Below are 24,866 nucleotides of genomic sequence, written 5' to 3' on the forward strand. Positions count from 1 at the left end.
TTTATTACATTTTTTTCATGCTTAGTCACAGTCCTCAATAATGCCAAAGCATTGACTATACATATTATATATTATATAGCTACTAATGGCCAAAGATGTAAAATAAATAAATAAATAAGATAGCCAAAAGTTAAAACGATTACCTACAGCAGCGGAATCACGGCCACCAATTATACCCCCGCCGCAGCAAACCTGCCATTTAAGCGAATTTCCATTCGTCTGAATTCATTTTTAATTAAATATATTTAAAAAAATTAGGTTTAATGAGTACCTTGGTTAGCTGCTACAAGGAAACTAATAAAGTGTATTTTTTAGTAAAATTTTAATACCTTAGTATAAAATAAACAAATTTGCCAAGTTTGATCAAAATATATCCATAAACAAGCAAACTACAACATTTTACCATATTCTCCATAAAAAACATGGGAATTTTAAATTTACAGTTGTTTTTATTTTATCCATTACCAATAACCGTACAAAAACACTTTTATTTGTTTTTTTAAGCTCTTTAAAAAGGTTCACTTTAAACAATTATACCGTACTTACATAACGCAACACAATGAGATAACTTTTTGTTTGCAATGCAATTTGGATGACGGACGTTGGCAATGGCATATGACGGGAATAGCCCACCTATGTATTTTCCTTCCACCATGTCATTTTTCAGTTATTAGAAAAACACATGGCAGATAAATAGGCGAAGTAATTGCTTTGATCTTCTTTTTCTTCTTTGTCTTAATCTGTTCTGTTGTTGTTTATGTGTCAATTAAAGTATCACATATGATAATTAATTAATGATAAAGTCAATAATTAATACAAATTAATTGCTTTAGTTAATCTGAATAAATAAGGACTCAGGAAACGTTTAAACCATATAGTGAAGTGAAACTTTCAACGATGAGCAAAGAGAATACTTCCAAAAAGCTAATTCGATCTAAATCAGGGCTGAGAATTGTTGCTGCAGATGAAAACTACGAAAGCCCATTTCATCTCTGTGAACCTCAGTGGATCCCAGACAAAGAAGTAAGTAACTTAGTCTAGCTCCTATTTGATAGACGCGCAATTTTAAAGCTCAAAATTGCCATAACCCAATATTTGTTGGGCTGCACTTTACTTTCTATCCCAGGAAGAGGAAACATTGTTTAGGCCAAGGTCTTGATTAGAGATAATCATCAATAACTAAGGCCTAGATCTACCATCGTTGCAAAAAAATTGATGTTCTCACTTTAAACACGTTCGCTGCTGACGACTCTAATCGGAGTCATGCCGTACTGGCACAGTGTGCGTACGACTGGAGTCACGGTGCAGTGTTATACAAGTTTGTCAATTGTGATCTCCGCATTTATCGGGGATCAACTTAACAACTATGTCAGCATGTTGTGCTGGTCCTATAACTTACTTTAATTTGGTGTAGGTTGGGTTTAGGTTGGTAGTAAAATTTCCCTTAAAATCCTGTCCGGCAACGATTTTTGTCCTGTTTTCAGGGATTTTCTCTCTTTGAGCCACATTACAAAGACACTGGCTATGGATCCAGGCAATGCTGCTATCTCTGAGTTTTTCAGTGAACTACGTCCACTCTCAGGGTAACACAGCACCATCATCACCACCGCTGTTTTGCCGCTGTCAAGACTGATATATTTAATGCTATTGCGTTCGCTGAGTCACTGGCACGCCAAGGCTGTGTCACATTTCCGACCGTACTGCCAAAGGGGTTCTTGCAGCGAACGTGTTAACAGATGTTCATTTAAATGTGTTATCATCTGTTTTATGCCTCAGCATTAACTTAAGTTAGCTCCTAGATAGACGGTTCGGGTTGGCAGTTTTTAGTCAAGTAGGCCTGAAGTTACATCATATGACTTGCATCCCAGTCATTACATTATACTGTTGTCCTGAAAGAAATTGATTGGCAATTCATCAGTCTTGCCAAGCCTATGTTAATAGAAAAAAATCATGTTTTTTCTGATTTGAGTACTAACGAGGCCTAAGTTTTTCACTTTTCCCTTTTGTGAGGAACCTTAAACCTTCTGATGATCAGCCTTGAACCTTCAAGTATGATGATCATTCCTCGGAGCATGCTGATATCATTTCCAACTTCTTCGCTGACTTCTTCTCATCGGTCTACACCAACAATCATGTTTATAATCCTCCACCTGATGTGTGAGTTTCTTCCTGCTCGCTTCAGCGTGGCGAAGTCGTTGTCTGCCTTAGGAATCTGAATGGATCCAAGGGTTTCGGCCCTCACAACATACCGCCTAATGTTCTCAAATCAAGTGATGTACTGGCTCCTGTTATTTTATCTCTGTTAAACCACTCTTTAGCCTTGGGTGTGTTTCCTAATGCCCTGAAGAGTGCTTACATCTTACCCATTCACAAAACTTGTCCTACTCTAGATGTTCGCAACTACAGACCTATAGCTATCTTAAATACACTCTCCAAATTCTTTGAAAAGTTGATCCTCAAGAGACTTAATTTTGTTATCAAGCCTAGTCTCTCTCCACTGCAACATGGGTTTTCCACCGGACGCTCAATTACCACCAATCTTTTGGTAATACAAGCTGACATCCTATCGTTATCGAGATCGCTTGCAAGTGGACGTCATTTATCTGGACTTTGCTAAGGCGTTCGACAGGGTAAACCATCCGCTCCTCCTCACTAAGCTCCAATCTGCTGGTGTAGGCATAACTGGGTAAATGCTATCTTGGTTCCAGTCCTACCTCACAAACCCGTTCAAGTTAAGTTTCTTGGTTCTTTATCCCATGAATTTTTGACCTGGTGACCCATGATGGTATCCCTTGCCTTCTATTTGCTGACGACCTGAAGATGTACCGTACCATTAGAAGCCACAAAGACTGCCTTCTCCTCCAACGTAGTCTCCAGAACTGGTGTGTCTCAAACCACATGGACCTAAACATTAAAAAGTGTGTAGCCATATATTTTAGCAAGAAGAAGTCTCAGTTTCAGTTTGTCTATAGTTTGGGTCAATCTAATCTTGCAAGAGTTAATGAAGTGAGGGATTTAGGTGTGACCTTAATCTTCTCCCTGTCATGGGAGCGTCACATTATCTCTAGTTGCAGAAAAGCCCTTCAAGACCTGGGTTTTGTTCTTTAAAGCTTCAAATATTTCCAAGACGTTACTCTACTCAAAACCCTGTTCCTGGCCTTTGTATTGCCACACCTAGAGTTTGGCTGTTGTGTTTGGTCACCTCACCAAGACTACCGTATCTCAAGACCGAACTTCAAATGGTTCTAAATCACTTCTTGAGAGTGGTCGGTGTGAGGTTGGGCTACAACGCTACAACTACAGAGAGGTACCCATCCTCCGTGGCCCTTCAAATCCTTCTATTGGTGTCCAGACATGAGATCCAGGACATCTTGCTCATTTACAAACTGGTCAATGGCTTAATCGACTGTCCCGGACTTCTCAAACTTCTGAACTTCAGGGCGGGTAGATCTTCAACATCCAAGGACCTCTTCTCTCGTGATCATCTCTGCACCAACTATCATCTCTTCAGCCCAATCTCTTCAAGAACAACGTGGGACAGTAGTGGATTACCCATTAGGCACGATAGGCAACTGCCTAGAGGCCGCAATTCTCAGGGGGCCGCAGACAGAAAAATAAAAAATTAGCCCTTTTGGCTATTGAAATGAAAGCTGAAGTAAACATTTCCAAAGTTATTGATGACTTTAATTCAAGCTAGAAGAGAAGGCTTAATTTGATTTAAAATTAACTGGTGAATGCCCTATGATAACACTGAGTAAAAGTGAAATTTGTTTTATCATGTCTTCTTGATTTTAGCGAATTTCCCTATAGGGAAGTAGCTATTACCGTAGGTCTCATGGTAAGACCTAAGCCCGGGACCGATTTACTTTTTCATTTTGATGTCCCCAGAGGCCAAAAACACCATTCGTTCAAATTTTTATATATATATCTATATCTATACTATTATATAAAAATCTAATGGTGTCTGTATGTGTATTACTAATAGGTGCAAAAACTACTGAACCAACTGGGCTTAAATTTTACAAAAATATAGCTACTATACCAAGGACCATTATAGGACTATTCACATTTCGATACTGACCGTAGGCTTTGCCCCTTTGGCTTTAAAAGTTCTGAGATGAACATTTTAAAAGTAAATATTGATTGGTCTCCATGGCTGTAATGAGAACACTAACAATGTTTGTTTACATTTACTTTGACATATAAACAAGAAGAACTGCTAAACTGCATATTTCACAATTTCAGACAGCTGATACAAAGAAATTAAATATAATATTTTCCATAAATATGAGGTAGGTTTATTTTAATCTAACCTTTTATCATGGATTATTTATTCTAAAACTATGACAATGATTATAGAAAAAAAAAGATTTTATAACCGTTTTTGGATTTTTTAAAGCGTCTTAAGTTAATAATCTTAAGTGAAAATAATGTTATTGATATGTTTTCATGGAAACAGTATGAAAATTATAATGTATAGATGTTTTGTATGCATTTGGAGGCTACTTTAAATAAATTCTAACTGCTTCACATGTGTTAAATTAACTTAACATAGCTTTCACATCACATTGTTTTTTATATGTATATTTAGGTAAATTAAGTTATTGTGTTTTAAATTAAACTAAAGAATATCATCAATAACTAAATTGTCGTTGATTTTTGTTTTCTAAAATCTGTTATATATGTGTAACTATATTTAATTATCAAATGGTAATACAAAATACTCTTATTTTATCCTAACAAAGCTTTCAGTTCACATTTACTTTATTTGATACATTTATTATTTGTGTTTTGCCACACCACTGATTAAATTAAACCAAGGAAAATATCATAAAACTAAGCAGTACACAGTGTTCTTTTGTTTCTAAAATCAATGAAATATCTGTTACTATGTTTTCTTAATGGTAAGTGTGAAAATGTAAAAGCAATGGATGATGGAACTGATTAAAAGAACTGGTTTGTATATTAAGTTGTTTGTTGATATTTTTGTTTAGTAGAATCAGAGATGCAATGAAACATATACTGTATTTGCTATTACATTTTTTAGTCCTTGATAATCATATTAGTTTTGTCTGCTGTATTAATGCTACATTATTTGTTTGAAATTTTTAAGTACCTATAGATATAGTTTCTTTAATATTTCAAAAGACTGTATGTATTGGTAAGGCACAGCAATATTTCTAAAGTTTATAACAGCTGACTTAGTTTTGCTATTGATTTATTGTGAGTGAAAAACTGAAGATGAAAGGATTTGTGATTTAATATAAAGAAGAGTTTAATATAAAGATATTTAAATTTAATAATTAGTATTTTTGCAACTTCAAAATTGAAATTGAAAATGTCAATAATAAATTAAAACATGTGTAATTAAGGGAGATGAAGGTAAATCTGGTAAATCATGTATGTCAAGGTTTTACTCGAAGATTTGGTCAGTTTTTCTCATATCAGCCTACACAAGATTTAAAATTAATCAAAATCAAAATGGTGGTATCCACTACTTACCAGATTTAAAGGTCATAACTAAAACGTTTCTATTAAGGCCATAAAAGTTGAATTTTGTTTCTAAAAGCGTTGGCGGATGTGTAACTATTGTATGCAAGAGATAAAGATTAAAATGTTTCTATTTTGTGTCCTCTCCCCGTTGCAAAGCACGGGTACAACAGCTAGTATATATATATATATATATATATGTGTCCATCCGCACGATAACTTGAGTAATTTTTGTCCGATTTTGATAAAATTTGGTTTGAAGGTGTAAGGCGGGATAAACTTGAATGAGTTCGCGAACCAGCATGATCGGACTATGGGAACGGGGGTTTATGGGGGGTTTTATGGGGTAAAAATAGGTTTTTCTCATTTTTGACCCTAAAAACACAAAATTTCACAATTTATTTTTAAACCATTTTGTAGAGCTTAAAAAAACAAATAATTTAGTATATTGAAGCGTTATTATGCGCCTAATTGTTACGGAGAAAATTTAAAAAAATTGTAATTTTAAAATTCCCATGTTATTCTTATGGAGAATAAGTCAACTGTTGTAGTTTGCTTGTTTATGAACATATTTTGATCAAATTTGGAAAATACATTAATTTCTTACCAAACCACAGTATCTTTTAATATTTTACATAAAAAAAAACTTTTTACCCTCCCTGGTGCAGCAAACCTAAGTACTCATTAAACTAATTCTGTTTAAATAGGGAATAAATGTGATATTTTTTAAGGAGACATTTTAGTTTAAATCCAATCAGGCAGATGGAAATTCGCTAAGTCTGCAGGTTTGCTGCGGCGGGGGTATTTCCTTTTATACCTTACCTATTTCTTATAACATGCATAGGCTATAATGTACGGCCATTACTACAACTGGCCGGAATGGGCACACGGGAAGGACTAAGGCTAAAGGTGTAGTGATGTCATATCTCTAGTGGCTAATGTCTACTCTTGAGGCAACACGATTACCGTAACGAAACAATGTGTTTTCAGCGGCGTTCGTGGCATAGTTAGTAGCGTTATGATTTGAAGTTCAGGAGGTCCCGGGTTCGAATCCCGCTGGTAGCACTAACATTTTGTCAACAAAATTTTTAATATCAGCAAGTTTAGTTGGTTAGGTTAGGTTATGACAGCTTAATTTTATAATACTAAATTTTAAAATTAATTAAAAATTATAGGTAATCATTAATTAGATTTTTATCTTATACAGTTTTTATATTATCAGCAAGTCTGGTTGGTTAGGTTATGTTATGACAGTTTTATTTTAAAAATTAAAAATTAATTTTATAGTTTTAAAACAATATTTTATAATTAAAAAGTTGATTTTAAAACTAAAAATAAAAAAAATTAAATTTTTTCATCTTAGCGGTTCTAGCGGCGAATGCTGACACTACAAGATATGTTAGCCTTAGTCCCTCCCGTGTCCCCCACCGGGTTTTATGGGGGGATTTATGGATGGGGTAAAATTTGTTTTTCTCGTTTTTGAGCCTCAAAGAATAAAATTTCCCAAATTTTCTCTTTAAGACGATTTTGAAGAGCTAAAAAAACAAATAATTTAGTATATTGAAGTGTTTTTGTGTTGTTATTAGTTAAAGAGAAATTTTTTAATTAAAAAAATGCACATGTTATTCTTATGGAGAATACAGGGCCGCGTTAAGGGTCAGTGGAGCCCTGGGCAAACCCAAGAGTAGCGCCCCCTTTTCTTCTAGTGCTGGCTGGTGTTGGTTTGGGGGCACCCAGCGGGCGCCCCTAAACCACCGGCGCCCCTGGGCATATGCCCAGTCTGCCCGTTTATAAAAGTGGGCCTGGGAGAATAAGTAAACTGTTGTAGTTTGCTTGTTTATTGATATATTTGGACCAAACTTGGCAAATCTATTTATTTTATACTAAGAACCTACCTATTAATATTTTACTAAAAAACACACTTTATTACCCTCCCTGTAGGCAGCAAACCTAGGTAATATTTTGTTAAACCTAATGTTATTTGAAGAGTAATTGTAATGTAATTGAAAATCAAATCAGGCAAATGGAAATTCGCTTAGTCTGCAGGTTTGCTGCGGCGGGGGTATTTGTACTTCTGGAGGTAACTTCAGTGAGGGCCCTTTGATGTTTGAAAATGAATGCGCCCGACAGAGGGTTATATTTTTGCAATTTGCATATGTCAAGCAACAAGTCCTGTCTAGTTCTGCGCTCTCTCACGGCCGACCTCACTTTCAGTTTTTCCTTTAAATACTGCGGTGACTCAGTGACAAGTGTCTTGTGCACCATACAGATAACCTGCTTATCACAGCTCTCCTGGACGGATATTGTATTCAACATCCTACTGTGACTTGTGATATGATCATATTTTTTAAAATTCTATAAGAACCTTAGAGAGCAATTCTATAGCCAGTGTAGGATAGTGATCTATTCCTGTGTTAAGCTGTATCCAAAAACAGGTAGTTTTATATCAGATTTAACAATCGAGACGTAATATCAATCTGCAATAAATTAAGTGCTGTCTATTGGCAGTGGATACAACACCTTAGAACACTCGGTATTATCAAACCGAGTTTAATTCAATCAGGTACTTCCAGGCTTGTCTTTAAGGTTGCAGCACATACCAGGCACTTTTACTGAGCTGTCATGAATGGTCATGAGCTGAATGGTAATAAAACAATGCAAAGCATTTTTAAATATAATTTCAAATAAATGTAATCCAACTCTCATGTAAATAATGCTTGAATTGTTCAGTTTACAGTCTTAACCAATATTACCTATTTGTTTTAGGCCCCAGCATGTACCAGATGTGGTATCAAATTTGGATTTACTACAAGGCGGGTACGTAGTTTTATAAGGATAATGCAGTGTATGGTAAAGCTCAAAGAATTTTTGAACATTAAAAAGTTCTTTTAGATTTGTGACATCCATGATATTTTATTGGATAATCAGCCACTGGGGCTGTTTTTGTACTTTGCTCATTCATCTATAAATAATAGGACTAAGTGTGTAACTATTTTTCATCAATCTTGGACAAAGGTTACACTGTAGTCTAAAATGTAAGTTTAATAGTATAAAAGTTATAAAGCGTTAAAACCCAGCTATTCATTTTGAAACACCCGGTATTTCTGTACAGTTAAAAGCTCACACTGACTCAAGATCAAGATAAGGATGGAAAAGACAATTAGTATTATAAGAAACGCTGCGGACAAACCTTTTTATAAGGCTTATGCAGTTTTTGTATCCTAAATTCATTGTATATATGTGCTGTACCAAGTAATAAATAAATCAATTAAAAATTAAGTTAAAACTTAACTAGGTAGAAGGGATTATTTGCTGATAATAATGATGGATGCCTACACTTTTTGTACATATAATTTTTCACAACTGTTATAGTTAGGTACCTTAATCACCTTGTTTGTGTTTGCTGATTTTTTTGCTGATCTGACCTTGGTGAGCCCGCATTAGCTTAGATAGTCATGATTTTACTTTATTATTATACATACAAAACTAACTTTATACTTTTTCTTGTTCTTTAGGTAGGGTTATTCATTTTTCGCCACTAAATAATGAATGTTTGTTTGTAAAGCACCACTGTCGCCGTTGCGGTCAGATCTACTGCAGTGGCTGTTGTGACCACAAGCTAGATTTGCCGAGGATGTGCTTCATAGACCCTGTCAGAGTCTGCAAGAACTGCACACCAGCCACACTACAAGAGAACAAGTTCTTTGATCAGCAGCTTAAAACACTCATAAATGGTATGACGATTTATATGTCAGACACAGACGTGTTTAACGTCAGTGGAAAAATACTTGTATTAAAATAGTGCATTTCATTCTTTTGGCCTTATGTTAATTTGGAGGGGTAACCATTTTAAATCTCTGTTTTACAGTTAGGTTTTGCTCACATACATTTTGTTTGCATTTTCTTTTTACTTGGTTGGCAGAGCCAACATGCAGCTCTTTTTTGGAACTGTAGTACTTAAAATGAGGTCTTAAATTTGATTTGCAAGATAGTCTTATCAATCAAAGTGAGACTTCCGGATCTTCGCCTTTGAAAGTGACCACAAAGTTTAACTAGTGAAAATACTGTCCATTTCATACGAGTTGCTGGTTGCAGTAATCTATTTCTGAGGCAAGCTATAAAATTAAACTGTCTCATCTCGTTTAGATGAAGATACTTACTTAAAATTTTTGATATTAAACTCGAGGGAGTAAAAAAATTCAAAACTAGCGGGATTGCAACAATGTTGTCATACCAAAAGACAGAAATGTTGGAAGAGTGCAAGAAAATAAAAATAGTAACATTTCACAACCAACGTCACAATGAATAAAAACTCTGTACCAAAAGATAGTTCAGTTCTGGTTGTTTTGTAGAAAGTAGAAACGATAAAGAATTCAGTTTTTTTTCATTTCACATAGATATTATATTTGTTATCTTTTACTTATTTACCCCTAGGTGCTACTTTTACATTGGAGACTGGTCAGATTCACTCGTCCAATGATATTCTTCAGTGCAAGCTGTCTCCAGATCACAGGTCGGTTTATAAAAATAATAAGGATTTATCATTACACTGTTATTGCCACAACATGTTTTTATACAGGGTGAATAAAAAGTCAAGACCCCCCCCCCCTCTAATATTTTTCCAAGTAAATATACAGAGATATCCTATTGGTGGTCGTGCAATTTTAGCAGGAAGTTTCATTTTGTGATTTTGAAATTTTTTAGTGTTCCCCCAAAAGGGGGGATTTGGGGGGTAACTCAAATATTTTCAATGTAAACCCCCCTCAAGTGACACCTCATTTTGAAGTGTTTCCAACAACTTAAAGAATGGTGAAAACCAGAGTTCGCTATCTCTTCTCTATCCAAAATGGTAGCCAATATTACAATTACAAACCAATTTTACCATTGATTTTCTACAACTTTTGACAGGCTACCATTTTGGATAGAGAAGAGATAGTGACCTCTAGTTTTCGCCATTCTTTAAGTTTTTGTAAACACTTCAAAATTAGGTGTCACTTGAAGGGGGTTTACATTTAAAATATTTGAGTTACCCCCCAAATCCCCCCTTTTTGGGGGACACTCAAAAATTTCAAAATCATAAATTGAAACTTCCTGCTAAGATTGCACGACCACCAAAAGGATATCTCTGTATATTTAATGGGAAAAATATTAAAGGGGGGGGGGGTCTTGACTTTTTATTCACCTTGTATGCATTTTACAGTTTGGTTCTCTATGATCTGTCACAGTTCAACACACTTGAAAATCTGACTGATTTATCGGCCGATATCCGTGTAGTACTGAGATTTTATTTTTGCGATACTTATGTCTTTACTGTATTGGTGTTCAGTCTGATTACGTGGTTTTTGAAGTAAACAGGAGTGGAATTAGTACATTACTGTGATTTAAACTTAAGTAGGTATCTGAGTTATTTTGCATTGACAATAAAATGGAAAAATATACATGTGAACATTAAAATACCCCCGCCGCAGCAAACCTGCCGACTAAGCGAATTTCCATTTGTCTGAATTGATTTTCAGTTAAATATATTTTAATAACATTAGGTTTAACGAGTACCTAGGTTTGCTGCTACAAGGAAACTAATAAAGTGTGTTTTTGAGTAAAATATTGATAGCTTAGTAGAAAATAAATAAATTTGCCAAGTTTGATCAAAATATATTCATAAACAAGCAAACTACAACATTTGACAATATTCTCCATAAGAATAACATGGGAATTTTAAATTTACAATTTTTTTAATTTTCTCCGTTACTAATAATCGAACAAAAATACTTTCATATACTAAATTATTTGTTTTTTTAAGCTCTTTAAAAAGGTCTAAAGAGAAATTGGGAAATTTTGTGTTTTGAGGGTCAAAAGTGAGAAAAACCAATTTTTACCCCATAAAACCCCCCGTAAAGCCCCGTTCCCATGGTCCGATCATGCTGGTTCGCGAACTCATTCAAGTTTATCCCGCTTTACACCTTTAAACCAAATTTCATCAAAATCGGACAAAAATTACTCAAGTTATCGCGTTCACGGACGTATATATATATATATATATATATATATATGTCTATATATATATATATATATACATATATAAAAATTTGAACGAATAGTGTTTTTGGCCTCTGGGGACATCAAAATGAAAAATTAAATCGGTCCCGGGTCTAGGTCTTACCGTGCCACCTACGGTAATAGCTACTTCCCTATAGGGAAATTCGCTAAAATTTAGTATTGATATTCAAATAACCAAATGTTACAATCAAAGTTTAAATTTTCTTTTTCCTGTTAATGACTGATTTAGTGATTTTCTGAAAAATGAGTTATTAGAACATTCCCGATCCAACTGCTTCGTATTAATGACTCTCTACTCCACATTAGGCAGGAAATGGGAGGAGACGGGATACAATATTCCCTATTGTTTCGCTACAGGGGATCATAAATCATTATTATTTCATTGAGAACAATGGGTCTGAACCAAAAGATGAATTTTCTCTGTGAAAAAGAGAGCACTTTCCTCTGTTAGTTTAGGTCTCCTAAATCAGCTTCCCCTTGCAGGGAAGCTTACACATGGGCTCAAAATCCTCGTCCAAAAATGTATCACTTCTATGACTATGCACACTAAGTTTTTCTTCTACAACAGGTCCTTCGCCCAGAGAAGATGTCTTTTATGGTACAAAGTTTGGCATTTTTTAACTATGAAAATGAATATTGGCCCTTTTATTCCTCCAGACAATTGCTGTTTGATGGAGTCAAGCTGGCCCCACTAGACCTGATTACGATTCAAGCACTGCAGGTTGACAAGGATTCTGTGACGGGTAAATATATTACAGTATTTTCATACTTGGTGTAGTTATAAAGGGTAATTTTCTTATTGGTGCAGTTTTTAAAACTAAATAAAAAAATGAAAAACAACCTGCATTGACATAAAAATGCATTTATTTGAACTACAGTGTCATGTCATTAACGTTTAAAAATGATTTCTGGCATATGGGCTCCATTCCGTTCGCGTAGAAAGCCCAATCGAGAAGTCCAATTTTCGAATACTCTTTCCAGCAGCTGTGGTTGAATTCCGCCTATAATTCGACGAATGTTGGCTTCCAAGTCATTTAAAGTTTCAACGCTATCGAGCAATGTTACGGGTTTTTTCCGTTCCTCAGATAAGCGAACTTGAAGTGGATTTAGAAAATCCATCTTGGTTCCAACAAGACAGCGCGACGTGCCACACGGCAAACGACACAATTGGCCTCTTGGCAGAAACATTTGGTGAACGTATCATCTCATTTAGAGGTAGTGTCAACTGGCCCCCACAGTCGTGTGATATCACGCCAACAGACTTCTTTCTGTGGGGATATGTTAAGTCTCAAGTATACGCTGACAAGCCACAAACTTTAAATGACTTGGAAGCTAACATTCGTCGAGTTATTGGCGGAATTCAACCACAGCTGCTGGAAAGAGTATTCGAAAATTGGACTTCTTGATTGGGCTTTCTACGCGGACAGAATGGAGCCCATATGCCAGAAATAATTTTTAAACGTTAATGTCATGACACTGTAGTTCAAATAAATGCATTTTTATGTCACTGGAGGTTGTTTTTCTTTTTTTTATTTAGTTTTAAAAACCGCACCAATAAAAAAATCACCCTTTATGTAGGCCTACAAGAAACATTTCTTAAGATCTTTGTTTAAGCATTTGAAAAAGAGGGTTTGGTATTTTCGTGGTGTTTACCACAAAAGTATATTGGAAAATTTTTGTTCCTTTAGTTGATAACTCTTTATTGACCTGTAGTCCTCCCCCCCCCCCCCAATCTCGTCCCAAACCCAATCTTCCCAATCTCCCAATCTTAACAATGAGGAGAGGAGTTAGAAGAAGTTAATATGGTTCTTTCAATCTTCTGTAAAAAGTTACGTAGGCCTACTCAATATCGATCATGGAAAGAAACTCGATTGTACCACTTCTCTCAGACTAATTTAATCAGTAGTGTCAAAAATAAAAATTAACAACTTCATCAAAATGTAAGCTTTGAAGTAAAAATGTATGAAATGCATATTATAGGCACATCGTTTTTCCTGTTGTTGCCATGAATTCACTTTCAAAATACCCTGATGCTGATATCTATCAGGTGTTAATAAATAGATCTTTGAGCTGTTTGGATTATAATCCATCTTTGTGTAAAATATTTACAGTTCAGTAGATTTTTCAATAATTGGAAGAATCGGATAGACAGAAACAACCTTCTCTAACATGATAGATATTTAGGATGATTTTGCCTTATAAGTCATCCTTTCAGTAGAAAGATTACTTTCTTTTATTTGCTACACAAGTATTAGCCGATTCATTTTTGTCATATTAATCTGACTAGTATAGGAAGAATGTGTGTGTGTGCAGTAAAGTGGAATAATAATATTGAGTTTCACCATATTTTAAAACAAAGTTTTAAAATTGTTGCAATCTTCTAAGATGTGAAGAATCCAATCATTTAGCCATACTATTTTTATATAATTTACTCCATTTTAAGTTCATAAGTCAAATAGATTACCCAAACCCCCATTCCATGATATTATATTATTACTATCTTAATTAACTGAATTTTGTATTTGATAGCAACCATAAATGAGGAAGATGAACCAGGTAAGTTGTTTGAGTTTAATTCAAGGTCTGATTTCGTTTGGCACATTCATGGTAACTTCATCAAAATCATTGGTTTTTAAATCACAGCTTTTAAAAGAAAATGCAGAAAATCTTGAAAGGCTTTTATAACAACATTTATCATGTGTGGGTACGTTAATACACACTAATTTCTTTTTAAAGAAATGTAAAGTTTTGTTAATTTTAATGAATGGTAAAAAAAAGTTAGATTGTACTAGATAAGTGGCAAAGTTAACAGTTAACTTCCCAGACAGGTAGGTCTCATGGCCTAGTACAAACAATTAAAAATTATAATGAAAAACAGTTTTCTTGCATTTTTTTAGATTGGTACTCAAAATAAAATAGAAAAATTACTTATTTAGTGTAAAAAAGTCCTAAAAAGATTGAACGGACATCCCATACCGGTCTGAATATTAACACGTTTGCTGCCGCTCACCAAATGGTAGGAGTAGCCCTGGTGCAGCACAGCGTCGAGTGAACCTGTTTGGCTTTCAAATATTTTTTTCTGAAGAATAGCAAATGACGTGCAGTGATGTGTTGCGTTAGGACATGAGTCAATGTAGTTTGCTGAAACACTCACAGATAGCATCACTGTCTGGAACCAGCCAGTCCCATTACCTTGCCAATTGTAGGGAGAAAGACGGGACAACAAGTTTATTTCTAAGCCTGCCAGAAGGGGATTTTCTGTGGAAATTTACTACCAACCTACACCACAACAAAGCACCCATTTCTAGCTAAATGCAGACATACAAATACCCATTCTTCCCAGTGTGCTGCTCCACAGAAATTGAATGGAATGTAGGAGATGCCGGCACTCTCGGTGAGCGTTCAGCGTGGAAAGGAACTAGAGCACTCACCAGTGAGTGACCCGCAGAGAACATGTTAAGAAAGTTGCAGATGTATGTGATTCCCGTCTCAATTACATTATAATTATTTGTTTGATTACTATATGGTAATTTACATTATATTGTAAACTAGCAGAGTACCTGTCTTTCGTACGGGGTTGGCACATAGAATAAAATGCTTATTGCAGTTTATACTCAAGGTTTGCGTTTTCAATGGGGGAGGACACAGATTGATAAAATTTGCTACTTTAAATGTACGGTGTACCGTACATAGTATTACACATCTACCATAGCCATAATAATGTTCTACCACTTCACCTAAACCACCTAAACAATAGAGAAAAATTAATTATTAAAAATTCACAAAATATCACAAATTATTCATTAAATTAAACAATCCTACTTTAACAGTTCTCATTGCGTATCACAGCATTTTGTTGCTGCTTAGTTCAAATTAGCAATAGTGCTGCACCCTGTTGGTAAATCTATAACTTTTTAATGCTTTTGCATATGATAGAACCAACTTTATATTTACAGCTGACAAAATTCTTTAATTCTCTTTAAATATGAATAGGCCCTACTCATGAGGTTAACATGGGGAACTACAGAGCCACTGGGGCGGAGCCCGAAAGGATTTTTGAGATAAGAATATGCCTATATGTTAATCGGGAATGTGAGCTATCATCGTGTCAAATTTCAGCCCAATCCGTCCAGTAGTTAGATATTAGTAAGGTTTAACAAAACTTATATTCTAGAAAGATGTTTACATAAAAAAATTATCTACAGAATTTGCGGAAATACCTGTATCCCCTTCACTACATCTGCAAGCATTATACGGAAATATCCACCACCCGTCCATGAATGTTTTACCAAAGTGTTGAGTATGTTGCATGAAAGGAATTGTCATCTTTAAATCTTTCATATTTTTTTACTTTTAAAAAAATAAGTCAACACATTTTCAGCTGTTTCCCTTACTTGCTGAGGATGATTTCAGGAATGAGGTCCGTAGAAATAGAGTTCAGTGTTGCCAACACTGGGGAGAAAAGCACTGTGAAGCTTGCCACTACGTCAGAACTGGAACATCGTAAGGCTGGTGTGTCTTGGATCGCTGCTATGCAACAGGTAAAATAGTTTTTCTCGAGTGATAACTCTTAAATAACTTTTTTATTTCAGTAGACCCTTTCGTAATCAACTACCGATCGACTTAACCGCACTTGAAAAAAATATAGGTCAGATCATTTGCTCTACTGAGTTTAAAAACTAGTTGGTTAAACTGTTCTTAAAATTTGGAAACATCCTTGATTGTTATTTTCTTACATAGAATTCCGATTAGTATATATTCATTAGTATATTGAAGATATAATTGATTTTGATTAAATTACATGGTTCCTGTGAAAGCAGGTTAAACAGAGTGTACAGTGCTTTAATATTACAGTAGAATATCCTCATATCCTAGAACAGCCAAAAGGTCTAAGGTGCATAACCTGCAGTTTCTTCGACATTGGTAATCGTCTTCCGCCACCGGGCCAACACCCGTGAGCGTAACTTGCAGTCTACGTGTTTTTGGTAATCGGTCTGCTCGATTACAGTAACATTCGCGATCGGCCTTTCGGTTAACCGATCGCCCTCGGCGTTATTGCCCCAGACAGGAAACATCTAGACGGTCAGACACTAGGTCGGATATCCCGAGAAATTGATTATTCTGAGGTCTGGTCTCTACTGTAATGTAAAGGAAATTGCTATGGTATTAACTGATCATTTACTTTTGATGGTGGTCTTATGAATTTTTAGCCATTCATAATTCAGTGAACAATTTTTGTTCACGCCAAACAATGCCAAATTATGTAAACTAAGTATCTGAACACATTACAAATTAAAATAAAATGTTTTAGGCTTTCAAGATGCTTCAAGACTACCAGGCTGAACTCTGGTTGAATCTCCAAAAGGAAGTTGGTAGTTGAAGCATGATAGTGGCAGCCTACAGAAAAATCAAGATTAACATAAAAAACGATAACATCAAAAACAGTAACATCAATTCCAACATCATCAACAACTAGAGGTGATCCAAATTATGAGAAATGCTCTTTGTCAACAAGTATCTGAATACTTTGAAACTAAAGTATCGACTTTTGAGTATTTATATTTAGTACATTGTGTATCGGTACTGAAATAGATCATTTAGGACTCAAATATCAAAGTACCATAATAATATTCTTTTGTCTGTATTGGTTAATAGTATACGGATATGTAGGACAGTATAAACAGTGAACAGTTTATTTCCAAAGCCATCTATCAGTTTATTATTATCAAAGCCATGTACCAAATTGATGTAAACCACAAACATAATTCATTGATGTTTTGATATCTGTTCTGAAATACTTTCTCTTTATAAAATTAACTGGAGCATGAGCACTAAGAAACAATCATTTAATTATCAGCATCTAATTAATTTTTAGTGTGACTTAAGTGAGTATGGTAGTACAGTAGACTCCCTCTTATCCGGACACCTTTTAACCGGACATTGGTTTAACCGGACTACACTCGGCGGAAATGACATCTCTTTAACCGGACAATTTTTATCAGCACATTGGTTTAACCGGACTAGATCGGCAGGAAGTGGGCGGTACTGAAACGACTGTTCTCGTGGGAAAGATTTGGGACCAGTGATCACGTGTCTAAATACAATGCTCTCCAAAATTTAAGTTGAATATCACAGTAAACGGTCCGTTTTAACAAGTTTTTGGGGACGTCGGTTTAACCAGAAAAACAGTTTTCCGGACTGGCCTCGGTCCCAAGGAGTCCAGATAAGAGGGAGTCTACTTACATAATTTACCCACAAGTGCATATACTCACTCAATATACTCGAGAAGTCATTATAAGCAGGCAACACTACTGAAATATCTTTCAGAACTGTTTTCTTTGGATATCAAACAGCTCAAAAGGCTACTTGTAAATAACTCACAAACTTAAACACACACACACACTGCTTCGTCCATCGTCTTGTAAACAAATAGGTCACAAATTGTTTGTATTGCATTTTTTGGTAGCTATAGATTTGATTTGGTATTCCTTTGCTGTTTAGTAGGCTACCATAGTTAACTTACGTTGAATATGTGTAGTTACGAAGCGTGTAGATTTATTTTTGGTAAAACTTCTGGTGGTTTTGACTTTATAGCTTGAACAAGACATACAAAAGGAATTTTACAGTACAAATTCATCCTAACTCAGTAGTTGATACTTTTTACCAGTACGTTGTAAACTGTACTGCCTAGAAACTGTTAACACGTTAGCTGCGGCCAATCAATGGCAGGTGTTGAACAAACCTGATTACCGGGCGATTGGCTTTCAAATTTCGGGTCTGACGAATAGCAAATAACGTGCGGTGATGTACTGCGTTACGACGAGAGCCAACATAGTTTCCTAAAACACCCACAGATTGTAGCACAGCATGGAATGTAGCCATTGTATTGCCGATTGAAGGGAGAAAAATGGGACAAAAAGTTGATTTCTAAGCTTGCCAGATGGGGATTTTAGGGGGAAATTTATTATCAATGTACACCATAACAAAAAGCAAGTCACACACTGCACGCTAACGTGGTATAGGCCTGTCATGGACCGACACTAGGCTCACACCGAGCAACAGAATAGGGCCTAACAGATTGATGCACTGCAGTGTAGGTCAGTATTGACGTGGCAGCATGAGGGCTGCAATCGCCATGGGTCAGTACTGACCCATCTGCAGCGAACCTGTTAAGATCACCTCTATTAATAATAATAACAATAGCATAGTCTACAAACATCATTATCACATCACATTGTACAAGTAGATACTACGAAATCTTTATCATAGTAATGTAAAAAATATTGAGTAGTAAATTAATATATTACAAATAATAGTAAACTTTACAGATTATTATATTCATAAGGTTTTACATGATGTTTAGACAGTTACAGTTTTAATATTTTTACCTAGATGCTAGTTTTTCTAACAGTCCTGGCACAACATATATATATTTTTAATAATATTTGTTGTCTATGAACTTTTTGTAACCATATGTTGATATTTTTATATTCTTATTTAAGGTTGGTGTCATTTTGTGTGAGGAATAGCTGAAATTCAGCTTTAGAGGCCATACATTTGATTTATTAATATATATTTATCTGTAAGGCCCAGTACAGAGTACAACTCTTGCAGTTACAAAAAGGAAACAAACCTAACTGATAGTTTTACATACGTCTGTAATAAGACATATTGAAGAACAGTATTTTTCTGTGAAGATGTCAAACTAGCGGCCAATGTCTAAATGTAAATGTTAATGCTCAAATCTGATGCCAAATTTATGTTATGAAACGAGGTAACTTGGTTTTTGTATTTTTTTAGGTTTGAATTTTTTTAATGGTGTACTGTATTATGTATGTAATTTATGTTAAAAAATTTTTTAGGTAAACAGCACGGGAGTTATTTGATTGATTTTTAATCGTACCTTTGACTATTTAGTCAATGATCGTACTTTACTTTTCATTATGAAATAGCCATAATGCCTTATTATCATGTATTAATATTTATTTATATGTTTAACCTTTCTATATATTTGAATATTTTAATGTATGATTATTTATAATACTTGTTTTATATTTTATAACTTAGTATTTAGGTTTTAACTTGTTAAAAACTGTTGAACGAATGTTGAAAAGGTTTAAGATTGTTAACTAATGTTGTCTATTACCTGAACTTTTGGTTTAGTAGCCTATGTAGCCCATATAGTAGCATATTGTATCCAGTTTCTGTTATAAGATTTTTTATTTTACTAAATGCAGATAGTTTAAAAATTGATGATTTACTTTCAACATTCAACACATGTTAGTTATGGGGCATATGCACTTTTGTGGGATTTTGAATGAATCAAAACTGTATGATTGGTGGCCATAGATAGGTAATGACAAGTAGAATCGTGTACTACCGGATGATTTGACTGAAAGTGTGGCCTAGCTGGTGTTTTGATCCGCCATATTGGATATTATTAAAATTTTTTAAATGAAATGATAGTAATGTGACACATCATTATAAACTAAATTTTCACACTTATTTCAATGCCGAAAACCGTTTTGAAATATCTTTTTTTGTTTGGAAGATGTATTCAAATTAAAACTCTCACCCATAAATTTCTAATGGATGTTTTGTACATTTTCTAAGATAATTGTTCTTATACTTTCAGTTCTTATAAAGGCTTGCAGTTCGTTCTAGCAAATGTTTGGTTTTGAATTTTATTGATCACAAAATGGAATCTGACTTATTTTAAAACGGACCTTCATTAATATTTAATTATTTTTATACCAAAATTATTTTTTCCTTAGTTAAAGACATACAGGGCTGGTCATCAGTTACAACAATTCATTGGTGAAAGTACAAAGTAAATGAAGTGTGATAATGCATAAAAGAGTTTTCAATTCAAAAAATTGGCTTCGCAAAGAATTATTTAAATAATTTCTAAAATATCCATGAGAAATTTCTGTATTGTGTTTAAAACATGGTTATTTTAGAAAAAGTTATCTTATTAAATATACCTACATATCGTATCAATGTACCAATAAATATACTGTGAACGCTTTTATTTAAAGAGTGATAAGTGAAGAGTTTTGAAAAGGCCTTTCTCAAGTTCTATAAATATTTTTCTACGGTTTTGTAATACTCTGAGAACGTTTTTACGGGTAAGGTAGGTAACATAAAATATTTTTACATATAGTTAAATATTTTCCTCTGTTGTAACAGTGTTTTCAAAAGGTTGTTAACATTATTTTGGAGATTAAAGCACGCAGTTTCTTCTTAGCCTGATTGTTACATTACCAGTGTTGATAAATGGCTGGATATTATTTAAGTCTATAGTTTAATGTAGTTGCTGCTTAAATTACTTGTGATGGTATAGTACTTTTAATAAACAATTACTGACTGATATACACAGATTATTTTTACAAATACAGTACAACCCCGCCAATCCGTCACCTACGAGACCGGCACCAAACAGTGAAATGGTTGGATTATTGTAGGAGTGTATTAATTTACCAAATTAATTGCTTAACTGACATTTATTGATAGTGTGCGATCGCGGAAGACGATGATATTCTTCCCTTGATCGCAGAAGAAGTTTAGTATTTTCCTAGGATCGAAAGGAGACGATGATGATGGTGAACTTAGGGGCACATTTATGTTTTACAGTATAAATTATTCAGGAGTTTGCCGCAATCACAGATAAGACACATATTAACGTAAAAGTTTCTGTTACTAATGGAGACGTTGATGTCCTTGCGAGTTCAGGAGATTTTAATTATTTTTCCGCGATCGCTGAAGAAGATGATCATGTCCACACGACCGCGGGGGAAGTTTGGGTTTAGTTCAGCCTTTTGCCGCAGTCGCCGAAGAAGATGATGATTTTTTCACAACAGTGGGATTTGTCTAGGATTTGTCCATAATCGAGGAAGACAATGAAAATATGTCTCTGTGGAAATGTTCAATATTTTCCCACGATTGCGGAGGATGACAATAAATGTTTCCATGATAGCAGGAAATTATGAAGACTTTTCTGTAGTCACGGGGGATGAACAAGATTTTGCTGCAATTGTGGGGGACGGTGATGATCTCCACACGTCTATGGCAAATTATTGTCACAATTTCACAGTGATAACATTGTCTCTGATAGACGATGGCCCAGTCAGAATAAGGGAGGACTAGCCGAGGTAAAATTAGCGGGGTTCTACTGTATACTCACTCATCTTCAGGATTTATTTTTTCCAATACTGAAATGTTTTCAGTTTTTATATATTTTTACACAAAAATTGTATATCTTCTACAAAACACTTAGTGATTAAGTTTGGAAGTTTTTCATCTGATTTTTCAGCCCTTACATAGTGTAATCATCATTATTTTATTTATATTTGTTCACTGTACAATTGTTATATTTAATTAAATGTATTATTAACTACATTTTGCCTTTTGATTTTGTTTCTTGAAGATTGAAAATTTAAGATTTCCAAGCAATCAATTGACAAGTTGTCTGCGTGTTTTAGAAAAAAAAAATACTATCATTTTTGCGTATTAATTGGAAAATATCACCTCTCTGGCCTGTTAGCCTTGAAAGAAAAAGTGTGCCTATGTCATTTTACCTGACCGATGTTTTGAAATTTATTCCACATAGTCAACTTGGATAAGGAGACCACATAAGGCCCCTTTTATGCACCTGCAGCTGCCGCAGTGCGGTTCTCTAAGTACATTGACTCAAATGAGTGCTTTTATTCACTGTGGTGTAGCCCGCACAATAGTTGCGGCCCGCAAGTCCAGTGGACCTAGGAAACGCAGCTTTTTTGCGGCTGTGGATACATTGGGTCGTATGGGAGCTTTTATCTGCTAACCTCTGTCAGTGCTACCAACCCACCCCAGTCACTGGTACAGGACTGACTAGTGAAATTAATGTTGGCAGCACTTTCCTCCCCACCACAGTTGATATGAAAACCTGCGGCGCCGTAAGTTCCAAACCGCATGCAAATTTCGCAGCCGCATGTCTTGCGGCGCGATAAAAACCATAACAGCAGTGCATAAAAGGGCCCTAAATTGGACACAACTGTTTTACTTTCTCTCCCTACACATAGTATATGGATAAAGAATTGTTTTTGTCCAAATTTTTGAGTTTTTGGTGGGAACATCCGTTTTGGGTCTCTCTGAATCCAAAAAGTAGTTTTTGAAGTGGTATATGTGTGTGAGGATGTGCTACCAACGGAGACTATACATTGTAGACAATTAATAATAATGGACAGTTAATGCAATAATCCGTTGCAATAATGGTTTTAGTGGCTTGATTTTAACATGCTATGATTCTTTGTTTGTTTACATTTACACGTCATTCTGTAACAATCATGGCAACCCATAAGAAGGCTAATGTTAAAATTTAAAAACTTTGAGTTACTTTTAAATGATATAGCCATTATCAAAAATTTAAATTGTTTTCGTCCAAACCGTCCAAACATTTGACAAAAACATTGAGTTTATGTGTTAGAAAGTTTGCATTATTGAAGTTGATCCCAAAGAGCTTCCCTTCGCTCAACAATATTATTTTTCCTACAGTCACCCGACAAAGTAGGCTTCCTTGCACTGATTATAGTACAGAAGGTTGCTTATTGCTGCATTTACTTACTTTTGCCAAACACCAGTATTCCGACCAAACAACCCAAAACAGTGTGCTTTTATGCACGTAATCCCTCAATCCCTGAACGCTTGGATTATGTTGGCAACACTTAAAGATATTACTGTTCGACTACGATCAGCTGGTGCAGCGTTTACCATTTCCTTCAATGTTTGGATCTAAACCTAAATACAGGTTGTGCAGTGTTTGAAAGACTTATTATTTTTATATGCTTTATAATAACTGTAGGAAACATATAATGTGTAACACGTGCAAACTTCCTAAACTTCGCCCACTAGTTGCACAAATAAATATTCCATTCAAAAAATTGCAAGACCCACGCAACAATAAACCAAAGCACTATTGAACCAACAGCTGTTAATTGTTTTCAATCAGCTTATGCCTTTGTTTCCATCCGTTGCCATGACAACAGTGTTCCTAGCACTAAAGGGTATCTAAACGATTTCCCCTTTTATTTCTTTTTGCCAGAATTCAAATAAACACATGTTCATAATTAACTAAATATGATTAAAGATTTTTCAAAATTGGTAATTCAAAATCTTCCATAAGACATAATAGCTCGCTCATCCAACAATGAACTAGAACGCGCTATCGAACCAACAGCTGTTCATTGTTGTCATATATCAGCTGATACCTTTGTTTCTGTCCGTTGCCATGGTAGCAGTGTAACCAACATTCGCGCTGCACAGGTGAGGTTGGTACGTTTGTTACCTGTGCGTGACCAAGTCACGTGACCCGCCCAGAACTCGTTTTGTTTTACTTTCAACCGTCCGTTGGAAGGTAGTGGTGGGAGTCGCGACTTGACTGGAGGTGGAATGGACGGATAGTGGAAGGGGCGTTAGCATTGTTTCGAAACTGTCGTGGCGACGGTAGTCTGGTCCGTGGAATTACCTGTGCGTTGTACGAGCGAAGTTATTCGTAACATTCCTGAAGGGGGGTTGTGTTAATACGGGAGTGAGTAGTTTAGTGCAGTGTTTTTAAAAATCAGTCATGGTATTTGTTCCACCGCAGCATTTGTTTGTTTTGAATACCTGTAAAATCTCCAGCCTCAGGTGAGAATGTAACCTTCACACATCAAGATAGGTTTACCATTTCATTCACCACTTATGGTTTTGGATTATACAACCTAACAATGGAATTCGGTTTTACGCCAAACAGAAACCAAATCACGGTTAGAAGAAACAAATCGTTGGAAAGACGCTGGAGGACGTTAAGTGGGATTTTATTTTTCTTGTGTGTTTGTGAAGTGACTTGTGATTCTGTGAGTGTTCCCGATGCTAACCCTAGCTGGTACCAATACTCCACCGATCCTCCGGGGAGTGGCACGGAGATCTCGCAAGGGTTCATCACAAGGAAGCAGCGGCTGGAAAAGTCATTGAGTCCTTTCATATTGAGGGGTGATTTGGTGATAGAAAGAGAGGGTGAACTCGTCGTGGATCCTGGGGTGGAGGTCAGATTCGCACCCATGGTTGGGATTACCGTCCGAGGAGTCCTTACAGCAAGGGTAAGTCGAATTGTTTATGCTGGTTAATCTATGTTGTAAAATGGCAACTCAGAAATTGACTATCGATCAATGGGATGAATCAATCTCAAATTTGGACATACACCCAAATAGCGTCCTAAGAGAATCAAAATTTTGAAATTAGTAAAAAATACAAAATTTAACAAATTAAAATGGTTAGCTTGACCATTGTTTATTTACCTAGGT

The 24,866-nt window shown here is 35.3% G+C and overlaps 2 protein-coding genes across 3 annotated transcripts in view; both read left to right on the forward strand.

Annotated features, from left to right (window-relative positions):
* Positions 1 to 747: 747 nt before the first annotated feature.
* Positions 748 to 21,899, forward strand: LOC128986801 (zinc finger FYVE domain-containing protein 21-like). Of its 2 annotated transcripts, XM_054407325.1 has the most exons (8): positions 748 to 1,023; positions 8,257 to 8,307; positions 9,056 to 9,224; positions 9,925 to 10,003; positions 12,205 to 12,290; positions 14,077 to 14,103; positions 15,961 to 16,088; positions 16,859 to 21,899. In XM_054407325.1, the coding sequence occupies exons 1-8, from the start codon at positions 898 to 900 to the stop codon at positions 16,925 to 16,927; spliced, it is 735 nt and encodes a 244-aa protein (XP_054263300.1). In that variant the 5' UTR covers positions 748 to 897; the 3' UTR covers positions 16,928 to 21,899. The 2 variants fall into 2 exon arrangements, with proteins under 2 accessions (XP_054263300.1, XP_054263301.1); XM_054407326.1 differs by lacking the exon at positions 14,077 to 14,103.
* Positions 21,900 to 24,014: 2,115 nt separating this feature from the next.
* The window catches only part of LOC128985244 (protein bark beetle-like), a 33,575-nt gene continuing 32,723 nt past the window's right edge, over positions 24,015 to 24,866 (forward strand). The window contains exon 1 of the mRNA XM_054404635.1: positions 24,015 to 24,662. Coding sequence (XP_054260610.1) covers positions 24,291 to 24,662 — 372 coding nt within the window. The 5' untranslated portion in view covers positions 24,015 to 24,290. The remainder of the gene's footprint in view (positions 24,663 to 24,866) is intronic.

This window comes from Macrosteles quadrilineatus, unplaced genomic scaffold, assembly GCF_028750875.1.
Source record: "Macrosteles quadrilineatus isolate MER2022 unplaced genomic scaffold, UCM_ALF_1.0 Scaffold_2__2_contigs__length_208266976, whole genome shotgun sequence".
Classification (NCBI taxonomy): Eukaryota; Metazoa; Arthropoda; class Insecta; order Hemiptera; family Cicadellidae; genus Macrosteles; species Macrosteles quadrilineatus.